The following is a 15,936-nucleotide window of genomic DNA, read 5'->3' as shown; positions in this document are numbered from 1 at the left end:
TGGAACTTTCACAGTACGTTCTCCTCAGTTGGCAAGTCTTTTATACAAAACATCGCAGCGGTTCGATGTATTTCTGCCGCGTAAATGAATTACACAACTTTACCATTTCGTGACCTCAATTGGAAAGATTCTGCGGGCAACCTTGAGTGCGAGATATCCGTGAATGTATGGCAGTCTGTATTCGCCTAGCATTTGCTGAAAGACAAAAGTTTGTTTTTGGTCATTTAAGACAGTGACTCCAGCTGTAACTTAGCTGTCGCCAGATTAGCCAATCAGTGAGCACGACTGGTTCTGAGACCGCATCCTGAACGACATAAGTTGGCCTGTCGTGACCACGGCGTAAGAATAGAAAGGTGTCTCAACGAGCGCTCCGCTCCGCAGGTGGCATAGAAACCCTCGAAGTTCCCTACGCTCCAACAGTGACCGCTTTTAGAGCTAGAAACGCCGATGTAAACTGGACGTTATCATAGTGAAGACGAAGGCGGACCTATCACAAGATACTCACAAAGAAGACGCATTGATATACACTGCGCAGGGCAAGAGCCTCTCTAATCTGGTCTGCGTCGCACCGTCGCTCCCGCCGACTTCAACGTCGCCTAATAAACCTTCTTCTAAAGCAAGAAAATGTTGGAATGTTGGTGAAGTATAATACACTGAGATGCAATGAGACAAACTAGTTAGAGTGCAAAGCTTAACCAAAATGAGTAAGTAACCAAAACATAAGATTCATATTTGCCGGTAGCTTTCAGCATTATGCCGTCCTTCTCGTGAGATTAAGGTTATTTGTCGTGCGCGAAGCATTGGGAATTCTAAAAATTAGCTTGCCAATAGGTCGATAAAAAAATTCTTGAGGGCACTTTGGATCACTGAAGTGCGATGAGGCGAAAGCCATTATAGCGCGGTGTATCGTAGCCCTCCACTACGGCACCTCTGCCTCCCCCTCTTCTTTCACTAATTCCTCCCTTCCTTTAAGTCGTGGTACATATGTCCACAGAGAATCGTGACAGATTCTGCGCCTTTTCTATTCTGTAAATCAATTTCAAACGCCGCTGATGCCTGCTGTACTAACGCCTCTATGGATATCTGGATCTGCTTCTGTTTGCTGTATGGTGCGGCGTTTGAGGAAACGACAAATGAAAAGCGCCGCACGGACGCCTGGATAGGACACCCGGCGGGGTCAGCTTCGTATATGCATCAATCACATGGTGACGCCATGACCTGTCGTGACGGCCCATCGCGCGCTTCTTGTCTAACAACCAGCATTTCATCGAACGGATCAAAGTTCACCGGCGTTCTATAATTCTATAACATAATAAATCCGCACTGTGTTCTCACATGCTTATATATCAAACTGCTAAAGGTCACATTCAAATTGCGTTTCAGTACAGAGATACGATCGCGCTAACTTCAAGAAAACAGCAAGCAATGAGACTTTTTGTGGACAATTAAAAAAACAAAAACATTTTTGATATTTTTTAAACTTAATTCGGTCCACCTATTCTACTCTACTTCAGCTTTCAAGATTATTAATACACATTGCATAATCTTATTGCTGCGCTAGTAGTTGCGGCCAGTCCAATAAGAACATTACGCAAGAACTGGCAATTGTTGTAGATCCGACTTCTTGCCCGCTAAGCGTATAAAATGCAAGCAGGGTTGCAAATATACCCAGCAGTGCGGAAAAGATGTCGACGAAACTGGGGGCGTTAATCTTGAGACGATTTGGTCACCGGAGTATGAGCGCGGGGGGTATGCGCACCCCAGACAGTGAGAGCTCGTTTTTGCGTATTCGGACCAACAGAGTTCGAAATAGTAGCACCTCTCGTGTAGCTGTTCAACAAATGTGCACTGGAGCTTCGCTATTCTATCTGCCCTTTGTTCGCACTGCAACCATACGCCGATAACACGGGGGTGAAGGAAGCGAGATCAAAGCACTATGAACAAGTAGGCAAGAGCGACATGGATATAAAGCCCCATTTTGACGAAGTCATATACGGGTGTCATAGGTGTAACATGCCTGACTCGGGATCCAGGGGTCTCCGGGGGTTCGACTCCCATTGCCAAGGTTCTGCCACGAAGTTATCAGCGCCATGCGACTTCAGCCATGATATATGGTTTCGTGACGTCACGTAAACCTCCGACACAGAGACAATCGTTGCTGCTGCACGAGTCTGGAGGCTTCAACCAACGCTTATGGTCGGGCTAGAGCCCTGGAGCTAACCGACTAATATGAAGGAATAAAACACACATCGCGCCAGTTTATTCCGCATCCTACTCCGTATAGCCACTAGCTTTTGGTTATTTCATAAACTCCGCAAACTCCGCAGACCGCGAATCCGCATCTCTGCACAATCGCGATCGTCTTGCCGCGTTTTGCTAAGAGCAGTCTTCAGTAGTTGGTAATGCACTGCTGCTTCTGGTAGCACACAGAAGAAAAATTCCAATGACAATTACGGTACTCCCTGATGCGAAATTTGAGCGCAGCTATTTAGGAGGGTTTTTTTTTTCTTTTTTTTTTTTTGCGGTGTATTGAGGCAAAGAATTTGAGAGATGCTTATTCTTCTCTTGAGCAAAGGAGAGTTTCTCAGAAAAAGAGAAAGAAGAGCCACGAGCGAGCGGCGCAGAGCTGGTAGCTTCTCTTTCTCTTAGAAATCAAAACTATTAGGGTTGTTGTATTAAAACCACAATTATTATAGCTGCACTGTTATAATTCTTTAGTCAAGCTTGTGCCTGTAATTGAGCGTGTACAACGCCACACCTTCGCAAATCCTCCATAATGGGTACGTGTCATTCTTCAGGAGGCCAACAACAACAAATTAGGTCTCTAACAGGATTCTGTTTGGCTCACTATTAAAGTCTGCTCTCTTGGCTGATTTTTAAAGGTTAAGAACCGACTAAGGTTTCAAGGGCGAAGGCTGTCCGACATCATATAAAACACTACACATTTCTCTTCTGCCTTCACAATTGAGTGGAAAATTTCACTGTAATCAACGAGCTTACAGCATAAGCCTATTAAAAATGGTTCAAGTATGTGACACTTGGTGTCGCTTTATCTTCAAAAGAACTTCCTTCTTATCGGTTAAAAACTTCGTTAGAGGTTTCCTGCCCCACCGGCTGTTCGCAACACAACAGCCTAACGGTCCCAGACATTCGAGGAATTTTAAAGGTATGCATCGTCACGCCATGGTCAGCTCAAGCACGGTAAGGCCGAGAGCGATATGCGGAGAAAAACTAATGGTTAGAAAGATCACGAGCTAATGCACGAGCTGAGGCAGCTACAAAGGTAGAGAAGCTTTCAAAACAGGGTTAACATCCCTGGCTCCCCTCTTTATCTATCAAAACAAAGAGGGAGAGGCAAGAAAGGTGACTCGCCAGAAAGAAACGAAAGCCTCCGCACATTCGCTGTAACGCAAAAGTTATTAGGGCGCATAACAAGCAGGCGCCTGTGGGATCCCCGGAGCTGTTTCTAATTAGAGGATTCAAACATTTTTATTCACTTTTGAGGCTTAGCAATGCAATATACGCTTTGAACGCTTGAAGTGGTGGTTCCTGCGACTGTATTTAATGCTTTAAATAACTATCTTCGAATGGTTCTACGGATGCGAAAACGATAGCTCTGGTACGTTCCGAGTAGGCACAAATGGCAGCACCAACACCACCGTGAGACCAGGTTAGCCTTGACAACCTTTGGGAGTCGATGAACACACACTAACAGTGGGGAAAATGGCATTCATGTCATTCGTATAAAAAAAGAAATATGTCGCGTCTTGACGTCAGAAGAGGGTCACAAAAGCATCTCCAAAATTTAATCCAAAGGAAAAGAAAAGTTTATTGAGTGCAAATTTTCCAGCGCTCAGAAAAACGTGCATCTCGAAACAAAATTTTCATAAATATTACTACTTCTACACTTACATTACGAGTAAGCCAGACAACAATTAATCCACAGAGTACCTTGAGCACACTGCAATACTGTAAAACCGGCGTTACATAGGAGTATCCGGGTTCACGTGCCTTCGTTCAAAAAGCAAGTATACATGCGCAAAATCAAAATCCCGCCAACGTACATTCCGCTTATGAACATAAAAACACGCTTCTTAAAATTACGAAGAGCTGAGATTATGGGCAAATGTAAAAGTGTATACGTGTGTATTTTACACACAGGTAAACAAAATCTGCTCACTGCAGTGTATAACAAAACAATCAGAACTTTAAAATGACCCAACTTGAGTTACTTTGTAGTTAAACCGCAATAAAATGAGTAAAAAGATGACACTTTTGGGCCATTAAAGTACTTGTTAGACCCACAATAACTACAAATCCCCTAGACCGGGGGACGTGACAACTTTATATATAGTCAACAATATGGTCCATGTGGCAAACCCTTTCATTGGTTTAAAAAATCACCCTCTTTCTTCTTAGCAAAGGTGGAAGTTACAGTGAAGAAAAAGAGGGTAATGAGATTCTGAAAGAAGACCCTGTGACACGCATCTTGAACCACTCATCGTTGAAGGCGAAGTAGTTTTTTTTTACTGAACCACCTCGTATAAAGACAGAACTAAGCTGCTCTTTTTCGCGCAAACACTTGGTGTTCCAATGAAAAACGACAGGAAAGAAAAAAGTTCCAGATATATGCAGTGCACCCCAAGCTGCCAAGCTATCGTCGCATACAGTCTGGAAGAAGTGTCCAATGCCTAACATGCACCAAATGGCACCCTCAGTTAGATCACTTGTCAAATGCTTTCACGATTCAGTGAATTGACAGTTTCACAGGCTGCGCGGCTCTTCGGCGCATTACAGTTTTACAGGGCAATTAGTTCTGTCTACGCGAAGCGCGGCTCAAAATGCAAGGTCCTGCGCAAGGTGGCCTTAATTGGGTCTTGAATGAACACGAAGACTAGGCACCCCACTTCAGTTTGTTGTGCAACGGAATGGTCAACTTGTGCTTATATCAGTTGCCCTAAACAAAGATAACCTCCTACCTAAGATGGGAAACAGTAAGAGCACAATACAACATTTCAATGGCAGACTATACACAATGCAGTCAGCCCTTGAAGAAAAGAAATGTACTGTCTTTGCCAAAAGTAACCAGGCTGCGTGTTCCGCTTCTAAGACGAGTAGTAGAGGATTCGTACGACATCTGAAGCTGTAATTCAGTGTAAAGTAAAGGCGAGTTTCTGTCCTCACTTCTTAACAAGTGGTGATCGTCTGGGAATCAATGTTGGCTTTAGAATGCAAGCGAGAAACAAAACATGCAGCCTGGTTACTTTTGGCAAAGACGGTACTTAACGGCACAGCTGCCCGCGACTTGTGCTGCCTTCTTTTACAACACATTAACAATACAAGAAATGCTTAACTAAAAGCCCTACGGGCTTGCCAGACACCGTACACCCGAACTGAAACAATATACTGGCTGTTCTCACACTTCGCACACGCGTATCTTTCTACGGTCCTGGTAAACAGTGTCTATAAGCCGTGTTTTCAGTGCCGTTGTGTAATTCAAGACCAGCTGCGTAGCACTGCACGGACGACAGGCACATTCACGGCTGTTTCCTGGTCCAGGACCAGGGGCCGAGCCAAAGGATCGAAAACCACGAACGGCGATGGTCCGCAGTGAATTGCAACGGGCTGCAAGCAGCTGCACTTTTGTCGTTCCACTAGATCTGCAGCACGTGCAGGCGGTGGTTCCCTTCAGAAGTAGGTCTGCTCAGAGCCCTCGTTGTTGACTCCGTTGCAGCGCATGCGCACACTACCGTTCTTCATCGGCCTCCGGTCCTCCTCCAGCATCAGTCCCAACTTGCCCGATGGGGGCGTAGTCTCTGGAGGAGAAACCTGGCGTAAAAACGCGGCAAGTAACTCGACCGCCCTCGAACATCTGGATTAGTAGGCGCCATGTTGCAAAAAAAAAAAAAAAAAAAAAGACGCTATCGCAACTAATGTCCCAATTATGCTAAACTTAGTGACCACGTCAAGAACAAAAAAAAAAATTCTATAAGACGTTATGTGCGCCGTTGGAACAAGGGACTAACTGTGTATGCCTTTCCAATAATTAATTACTCCTTAGCGTTCACCAATGAGCACACCTACGGCCACATAGGAAGGTCACAGCTTTCTCAGAAACTTTGTTGTTTAGAAAAATTAGTCCTAGTCCGGGGGTTCGAACCATGAACCATCGCTCGTCCAGGCAGTCGCTCTACCAACTCATCTAGGCCAGGATGGCTAGCAAGTCAGTTTTCTTCCACTACGAAGTTTGAGGAAACTGAATAACATCCTGTGTAGCTGTGTAGCTGCGTATACATGTGTAGCTTTGCTTCGGTAGATGCTAATTAAAAATCATTGGCTTAATTATTACAAATCTACTCCCCTTTGACGCATTTCTTTGAAACACTGGACCAAGATGTACGCAGGTAACCTTTCAGTTCCTCGTAACGCAAATCTGTGCTAATGACTTCTGGCATTTTTATGCAGCACAAATTTGGCAACCGGCGATATATATTTTCTGGTTTGGTTTATGGTGCTTAATACCTCAAAGCGACTCAGGCTATGGGAGACGCCGTAGCGGAGCGCTCCGCAAATTTCGACCATCTGGAGTTCTTTAGCGTGCACTGACATAGCACAGCACACGCCCCTCTATCTTTTTGGCCTCATCGAAAAGCGGCCGCCGAGGTCAGGATTCGATCCCACATCCTTGGGCACAGTAGTAGAGCGCCTTAACCACTTCACCACTCCGGTGGGGCGCAGTATGTTTTCTGACTTTCTAATGTCATAATCATCCTCAAAACAGTACGCGATTTCACGTTCTCCCACATTTTTATCTGGCAAATTATAGTACTTCAATGTTACGATTTCTAACCATTGTGAGAATTTGTACAAAATTTGATCGATATCTACAAACAAATTGAGCGCTGGCATTCTCAGGCATGAAATGAACGAATCTGCTTTCTCGGCACATGGACATGTTGCTTTAGCAAGGAGAATATTCATCGCCTCTTGCACACACAAAAAAAAAAATAAAAAAAATAGGGCTGTTATATACACTAGAAAAGAGGGGAAAACTATAACTGCGAAGTGTCACCACCTGCCAAATTCGCCAGCGAACTGCGCAAGTCGATTCAATTTTTCCCGGCCGCGGATCCCCTAAGCTAGGCGGCACCGACAGTAACTTCCAGGTGGCGCCAACGGTGTCATTTTTTCCCAGTTCATGTTGCCGGTTTCAATCACTAGGTGGGAAAATGTTTAAATGCGGTTTTCTCGGTAATGAACTCGTCTTCTGCCGCAGTAAAAAACCACCCTTTCTGTAGTGTCACAGAAAAAAAAAAAGTAAATAAAACAAAAAACAGTAAATTATAGTTGGCTCCGGTGTGTCTTGAAGAAAGCCTCCCGCGCTTTGCTCAGAGAATTGAACTTGGTACAACGTGACGTCAACTTCTTGAAAACCAAGTTCAAAAAGTCAAGTTGCTCACCTAGGCGGCTGAAGCCCTTTACACGAAGGAGGAGGTAGGACAGAGTGCAGCACACCGCGCAAACAGCGGAAGCGTAGCCCAGGTAGCGAAATGTTAGCCTGCCTGTGAATTTTTCGATGCACATTCCCCCTAAGAGGTTTCCAGCGGCGACGCCTACAGAGAGGGAAAAAAAAAGTAAAAAGAAATGTCTTATAAGCAGCACCGTTTCATCCAATACACATCAGCAGACCAACAATGAGCGTCACTAAAATATGCCTTCAGTTTGGCGCGCCGATGATGCAGCGAAGGATGAAGAGAGCCAACAGGGGAAACGTCGCGGCGCACACATGACGCTCCTGTGTTCACAAGCCGGGGGGTATTGGCTTCAATTCTATCCATGCTCGTTTCGTAAGCATGCAGCGTCAGGGCTCGCAGTTAAGCGGTCACATACCAGGATGCGCGAAAGGAGATTTACTCATAGGCGCCACATTCTCGTACACGATCCCCTATACATTTCTTAAAGTCAGCATGAGCCAACCCTCACAAGAGCGGTCTCGAAAAACCGGCTAAATGAGTAGCCGCGTCCCGGAGACCTCCGTTCCCCACAGTACAGGCACCATTTCAAACAACTTACTTTAAGAATGACGAAGCCACAATACTGCTTTCCAGTTGCTTGGCAGATGGCTTAGCTGTGTTTTAGGCACTGCTTCAAAATAAAACAACCACGCATATTACAGAGCGGAAGCCTTAAACATTGCATCTAAAATGCATCCTGACTTTTTTATTTATTTATTTATTTATTTATTTATTTATTTATTTATTTATTTATTTATTTATTTATTTATTTATTTATTTATTTATTTATTTATTTTTTACTGGTGACAATATGGAGGAAACGAACGAAACTGTCAATGGCAATCTATTTATAAAGCGAACTCATGCTGCAGATCAAAGGCGACACGTCAACTGCGACAGTAATGCGCATGGTCAACACTCGCGGTCACTGTCAACGCGAAAGAACTTTCCAAAAAGCCTTGAGAATCCTCGCGAACATTTTTATACTAAAGAATATCACTGTGTGCGACAGAGGTTCTTCACAAACAGACGGCACCGGTCACGTAACGTTGGCACACGTATCACTAGCCCTACAGTTTAAAATAAAATGAAATAACACCACAGTTAAGGAAATAAATAGCAATAAAGGCAGCACAACCGCCTTTGTAGCAAAGCCAGACAGTGACAACGGATGATCGGACTCAATACACACAGCTCTTCCCATCTCTGCAGTTTTTTTTTCTTTTGTTTTTCTTTTTTCTTAGTACCTCCATCTACTCGTTTCTTCATCCAAATTCCAGCTGCTCATCCTGGGTACAGTGAGTACGTGCAAATTAAAGAGAGTGCACAGCTATACGGCTGCCTGCATGATCGATGGCCACCATAAAAGGAAGAGGGCTGACGCAAGCAAACTGGCTCATATTCAGTGGAAAGTGGGAAATAGCGCTTCAAAAAAAAAAAAAAAGACAAAAAGCTAGATAAAAGAGGCGACAAATGACAGCGCAGCGCTATTTCTATGTGTAGTAAAACCCTCTCTCAAAGGATCATTTCATCGGTAACAATAGTTTCATGCTCCCGGTAGTTTGACGGTTCTGCAAGTGCCACACAACACAACACAAATACACAACACATGACGCAAACCGAAGAAGATTAAAGACAGCCCATACAGATAGTAGGCTACGAATACAAGGCCCCATTAACAGCCGCAAGAAGAATAAAACGTGAACGCGAACTTCGGAGGTTGAAACATTTGTCGGTCTTTAAGCTAAACGCCATAAATTCGATCCCAGATACATCGAACTCGAAGGATATTGCGAAATAGTTTGATATATCAATAATTCAGTACATAAAACATGCAAACCGAATAGAGTCTCTGTAACCCAAAAATATGTAGCGACATGCTATGCGATATGCAGCTATATGCTGCCCGCCGGCAAAACGCACACCGCTCGCTCCCTCGTGCAGAGCGTTGGTCACTTCCCGCCAGGTGTCAAAAAGGAGAGCACAGTCGGCCTCCTCCACGTGCCTCTCCGTGAGAGCAAGAGCGTGTATCAGATATATGTGGCAGAGACAGACCGAATCAGTCCGTGCCGCTCACATCTCGCACTGCGCGGCAAGAGTGCCATTGGAGTTTGGGCGCACATCTAAGCTACAGCAGACGGTGCTTTTGGAAAGGTACGTCATCGCAGATTATAACAGGTTTCATTTTGGTACTCACGCCCGTAAACACAATAACGACCTAATTAATATTTGGATACAGCTGATTTCCGCGTACGTCGATCGCCTTCAGCAGCGAAGCAGTGCACGCGAGAGACGCCTCAAGCCTTACTTAGGACGGCTAGGGTGGCTTCACCGCAGGCCAACCGCTACACCGAACTTTAGCTTCCTATACAATAGCAATGTGGCGGTAAAAGAAAACTTAACACGCAAATCCAAACGCCACCTTCAAGCGGACCCGACGTCCACTTTGTCACGCGGTTTTACAGCGTTAGCGCAGTCGACAGGTTACAAATGTCAAGGGCCTCGCAGCCACCCCAAACTTCATGCGCGAAAAGTGATCGTTGTAGAGCTGTTAGGAGAAGCGCCCCTCGCAGGGGCACGGTGCGCCAGTTCGATATATCGAATGTCCGCTGAACGGCAGTTCGACAACCGTGAACGCTACTGCTATAATTTTGCACGAATTTTTCAAAGGCATATTATGAGATTTCGATATAAGCAATAATTCGATATATTCGGGTTCGATATATTCATAATCGACTATACAGCATGCAAAAAAAAGAAAAAGTCGCGAAGCACTCACCGAGGCCTTCGAAAGTGGAGCCCAAGATGCACATCATGGAAGCTGCCGTCCCTGGAGTGGCTGCCCGCTTAGCGAACACAGTCATGGCGGAGTACGCCAGGGGAAAGATGGCGCCACCCGCAACGTCCACGATGAGTCCGTACCATGGGTTGATCAGATACGAGTAGCCAATGAACTTGATTGAGAACGCTAGGAAGGCTGCCGAGTAGGAAAAGAAGTAACCGACGCGCTCCAGTATCGTCTTGGAGATAAAGAAAAGCGGGACCTCCACGCAAAGGCTCATCACCGTGTTGGACAGGCCGATCATCAGTTTCGAAGCATGGAGATCTTCCAAGTACCAGGTGCTGAAGGACCAGAGCACGCCGATCAGAGCCCCGACTATGAACGTCCACACGGTGAAGAGCACGATCTCAGCATTGCAGAACAACGTTGCTATATCCTTGACAAAGTTCACGGACAGATCAGCCGTTCGTAGACGGGGCATGCAGCTGATGAGGATCACGTCCAGCACCATGACGGCGGAGAAAAGGTAGAAACCGGGCTTGTAGTCTGTGTAGCTAGAATTGCTGAATTCGTCGATCGTGAACCCGATGAGTGGACTCACGATGCCCCAACTAATGGTACCCCAAAGACGCTGGCGACCGAATGCGTTCACGTTGTCACCGAGCATCTCGCAGACGGCAGCGTCCGTCACGGTGTACATCGTCGCAGCACACGTCCAGGCGATGACGACCGACGCAGTGTAGATCCAGAAGTTGCCTTGGTACAAAGTGGTGTCGCAGGGACATCTTAGTACGGCGTACGTTTCATTGCTGGCACTAGCGCTGCTCGACGCATTATCGCACAGGCCTGCTATGCCTTTCAGGTCAACGAACATGTCCGAGGCCATGGTGACGCTGATGTCCATCGAGAGGCCATCTTCGAGCGTTAGGTTGCAAGAAACGGGGGCGTCCTTGCGAGCTTTGGTAGCTACGCACGAGTACGAGCTCGCGTTCGAGACTGCCAACTGATCGGCAGTGCAGTTTATGTATCCTGTGAATAGGCCATCGTCGTGGGTCTTGATGCTTGGGCTGAAGAAGACGACGCCGTGGGAGATGACCAAGACAACTTGAAGGAAGATTATCACGGCAGTGGCGTTCTGCGTTCGGTCTATGACGAATCCGCAGATCGGTTTGAAGACAACAGCAGCCAAAGGCGTGAGAGAGAAGATGATGGCGATCACGGAGGCACTGATTCCAATCTGCCGTCCAATCACGGCCAGGTATGGGTACACGCATGCTTGCCCTAGAAATTGAAGTGAAACGAAAGAAGAGAATACGATATTAAAGCTACATCAAAACGCAAATCCAATGCGACGCACAGCTGACAATGTTACAAAATGCAGTGCTTGACATGAGATTATGAGATGCCAAGCCAGCTGGCATGCTATGGTTGCTCCAGTGTCGACGAGCCGGTCACTCCTTTCAGACATATTCGCTTGCTTTGGACACCTGTGTTTGTTGCTTACGTATGAAAAGTTAGCCGCTGTATGTTGCGATTTGTACATTGTGTTGCATATTGTATATTATATAGTATATAGTAACGAGTTCCACTTTCCGCTGCCCTTTTACGGTCAAACTAATTTGTCACATGACATGCCAGCCAGTATATTTTCATGCAAGATCTATCGCTCATTACGTCAAAATTTGAAGGTAACGTTTACAGCGTCACGTACAACAGGGAAGAACACCAAATTCACGTGAAAAAAAAATGCTATCTTAATTGCGGCGTATAGGTAAACCTATTGCCTTTCTTTTTTTTTTTTTTTTATCGTGCTTTCTACATTCGGGCGGGAACCGTATCGCCATAGCTTAAGTGTGAACCCATTACAAAAGGCAGACATAGGCAGAAATAAGAAACCTATAAACTTTCAGATCACTGCAGTCTGCAGCATTGCAGGAATGTGAAAGCATGCGCTGCTGCAATGACTAAGTGCATCCTTTGTACTGCGAAGTGTACGGCTAGCATACCACTAGGTTTCCCTTTGTACCTATTTATCCTTCTTTGTCCCTCTTCATCTAGTCACGTCATATTCGGACCTAGTCAAGCGATTTTGAAATATTTTTTAAAGTCGTATTGTCACGTAGTTGCGACATCTGTAATTAACATGGTCATAATTACTGACACACGCCACATCGCATATCTCGAAGATAAGTTTTTAAGAAAATTAGAAAAATTAATTATTTAGTACTTACTCAATTAGAAAGTAATTAATAATTAGTAATTGATCATTGATTGGCATATGGCCATACAAGGCATACATTCGCGCATAATGTGGTGGTGCTCTGTGATTGGGCGGGACCTCTATGACGTAATCCCGCCTCAGCCAATCAGAGCCACCGCAAAAGCGGGACACATTTTGTCCAGGACAGCATGAGTCATTAAAGGCTTTCGCCTTAAAATAGAAGCGCCATGGCGGAGTGGCAGCGTCCCCGACTGTCACGCCGGTTGCTCGGGTTCGATTCCCGATTACCTTATTTTTTATTCTAAAATAATTCGTGAACATCGGTGCATGACGTCACAAATGAAAGCATTTTCGGTGGACACATTTTAGAGACGAACTTACGGTTATAACGAGTTATATAATGCTGGCGCATTCAGGGGTGGAAGCAGGCTCGAGCATTTGGAGCAGCTTTGGGAGCAGTAATAAAGCCATTTTGGAGCAGCTTTGGAGCAATGAAACAAGATTTTCGGAGCAGTCGAATTATGTTTTGGAGCAGGTTCCCAAGGTCAAACGCCTCTGATAATCGCAGTTTTCTCTTTCTGAAATACAAAGTCTCCAATCTGATTCCTTTTTTGCAAGTTCAATGCCTTTCAGCTTTGCACTCATCTCTGACAAGACAAACGGCCAACAACTTGGAACAGAACCGTAGCAAAAGGAGCACTTGCTGGTGCATTTCATAAATGAGCATAAATGAACATAAGGCATTTGCCTACCTTGACTTGACAGATTCAAATGTCGAGTCTACCACTTCGATACGCTCAAGCAGCACAACTAATTTGGAGCTCAGATTTATGGGCATCACATTTCCACTCTATCTTGTGCATATCCTTTTTGATTATATTCCTGATCGCTGGTCAGTAGTGCCTTCAGGAAATATAGATGGCACTGAAGGGCACCTTCAGCATATTTACTTCACTGTCTCCTGCCAATAGTTGGATCATTCTTTGCTTGAGCAATGCTAGGGTTTATTTTTAACATCTTGGCGATAGGCCCTGTATGGCTTTCCAACACTCTTGAGAAGCTTCTTAGTTATTGACATTGACACCTTTGGCGTACCAACCCATAACGCTTCAAGTATAATTTTGTCCACCATAGGGCTGACAAGCTTGTAACTGACAAAGAGGTTCGATAATGAAGTGCCTGCTTTTTCCACACAGCAGAACCATTAGCAAAACTCATGCAGTTTTTGCAGTCTCACAAGTTTCCTATCGGCTCACATTAGTTTGTGCTATCTGCTTCGCTTGCTGCTCTTGCTACTCTCTCCACCGGTGATTCAAAAGGCTGAGAGGAGGTGCTATGCCACACACAGTGCATTTTTTTTTTTTTTGCAAATATATTCCCTTCAATCGGCTGTGGCTCACACTAAATTTACTTGCACAAAAATATTTATTATACTTCATGCTTTCCTCGCTTACAAAAATTTCATTTGTATTCAGCCCAGTGCAAGATGCATTATATCTCTGCCGCTGTGACACTGTTCTCGGGTTCTGCTAAATTTGATGGCAGAACATCAAGGCAGCCAGTTTGGAGCACTATTGCATTTTGGAGCAGAATGGAGCAGTACTTCCACCCTTGCGCATTCATAACTACCATACTGCCAAAGACGCACTCTGGCCGCCTCCGCAAGCAACGAAATCTCCTGTTGCACGACACAAAATTCAGCCCAACAGGCATTCTTTGAACTTCTTTGCTGGAAAAGGGGGAACTAGTCTGGCCTCGAATTTGGTGCGAATATGCAGAATTTGGTGCCGAATTTGGTGCGAAGTGCACACTTACTGTTTCCCAACAGCGCGCACTATTACCTTGGCAGGTAAAAATTATTATTCGCCATTATTAGTTAAAACGTTCATTACTTATGCATTACTACTTAGAATATTACTAATTAGGCATTACTACTACTTAAACTTTTACTAAATGCTAATTTAAACTAAACCCTAAACGGCCGCCGCTGCACTCGGATACAGCACGTGAATTACTTCGCATTAGCGTTTCATCAGAAGCGAAGCAAGTAGCCAGCGATAGAGTGAGAAAAAGGGGGAATGCAGGGAGGTTAACCAGAATAGAATCAGATTTGGCTGCCACCCGCATTCAACGGGGCGACGAAATGTAAAGGCAGAACAAAAAAAAAAAAAAAAGGCAGGGGAGATGTAGCGCAATGGGCGCAAACTAGAGAGAGAAAGCTTTCCTCTTTACCACCAGGACCACAAACGTCACAAAAACTGGGGCGCAGACTACAGGCTTCACTGTTTTTACGCGCCTGCGACAGACTAGAGCAGGTGCAGACGATTTTTTTCTTTTTTTTTTTTTTCCTGAAAGCGCCACGAGGGCTCAGCCTATAGTATTCGCTGTAATGCAAAGCCGCCGTGTTCTTGCGTAGCGACACGTGCGGATGTAAAACCAAATAACACATGACAAGGTCGCAGCCACGAACATAGCAATCGACTATGCTGACAATGAAGAAGCAGCTTTTGCTCTGTGGGAGGCTTAGCGCGGAACAAACAAGGACAAGAGAGGCACACAGGACGAGCGCTAACTTACAACTGAAAATTTGAAGGGAAAATGTACGAACTGGAGGAAAAATATGTGCGCATGCTCTATAAAGCCCTGAATTTGCATGACTGGAAAGATAAAACAGGATAATCTAGGGCCGCCCAAAGGCAGATAAAACAGAATAGAGGAGAAATACCGGAAATACCTCTATTCTGTTTTATCTGCCTTTGGGTGGCCCTAGATTATCCTGTTTTATCTGCCTTTGGGTGGCCCTAGATTATCTTGATTTATCTTTCCAGTCATGCAAATTCAGGGCTTTATAGAGCATGCGCACATATTTTTCCTCGAGTTCCTACATTTTCCCTTCAAATTTTCAGTTGTAAGTTAGCGCTCGTCCTGTGTGCCTCTCTTGTCCTTGTTTGTTCCGCGCTAAGCCTCCCACTTATCATGCATTACCAACTAGCCCAGAACTCTACTTTGCTCAGCTTTTGCTCTGCTTCAGGCGCAAGCTACGAACAATGTTATCTAGGGCGAAGATTCTAGCGTAAACATTAGGAGGACGCTTAAGCTTAGCCCTAAGAGTACTTAAACGCTCTAGCACCTTGTAAATTGCAAATTGGTAACCGCGCCTCTCACTCCTTCACAATTTTTTTGTTGGTTTCATTTTTGGGGAAAAAGTAACGCGCAGTATGTAACTTTTCGTTGATACCTGCACTTACAAGTAGTGGCATACAGCGGGAGGTACAGGGTCGTCCCCTTCTAGCTATAAAAAGACCACTGATTTCAAAGCATCATTGCTTCCGACCCGACCACGCAATAAGGCCAGGTAGCAGGCCATTGCGAACCACTACTCCCGGTTTCCTCTGCGTTTGTATCGCTTTGCTTCAATA

The 15,936-nt window shown here is 45.1% G+C and overlaps 1 protein-coding gene across 5 annotated transcripts in view; it reads right to left on the bottom strand.

The window, feature by feature from the left end:
* Positions 1-3,786: 3,786 nt before the first annotated feature.
* Positions 3,787-15,936, bottom strand: part of LOC146208502 (major facilitator superfamily domain-containing protein 6-like) — a 41,480-nt gene continuing 29,330 nt past the window's right edge. For 2 of the 5 annotated variants that reach the window (XM_084594190.1, XM_084594222.1), the window contains exons 3-5: positions 10,294-11,577; positions 7,461-7,613; positions 3,787-5,816 (exon numbers count right to left, since the gene is read on the bottom strand). In XM_084594190.1, coding sequence (XP_084450316.1) covers positions 5,689-5,816; positions 7,461-7,613; positions 10,294-11,577 — 1,565 coding nt within the window. In that variant the 3' untranslated portion in view covers positions 3,787-5,688. Of the gene's footprint in view, positions 5,830-7,460; positions 7,614-10,293; positions 11,578-15,936 lie in introns of all 5 variants that reach the window. The other 3 variants (XM_084594199.1, XM_084594213.1, XM_084594204.1) reach the window with 2 other exon arrangements.

This window comes from Amblyomma maculatum, chromosome 1 (assembly GCF_055883805.1).
Source record: "Amblyomma maculatum isolate TAMU_Amacu chromosome 1, ASM5588380v1, whole genome shotgun sequence".
Taxonomy (NCBI): domain Eukaryota; kingdom Metazoa; phylum Arthropoda; class Arachnida; order Ixodida; family Ixodidae; genus Amblyomma; species Amblyomma maculatum.
The sequence above is the reverse complement of the archived record's forward strand: the minus strand, read 5'-3'. Positions and strand labels throughout refer to the sequence as shown.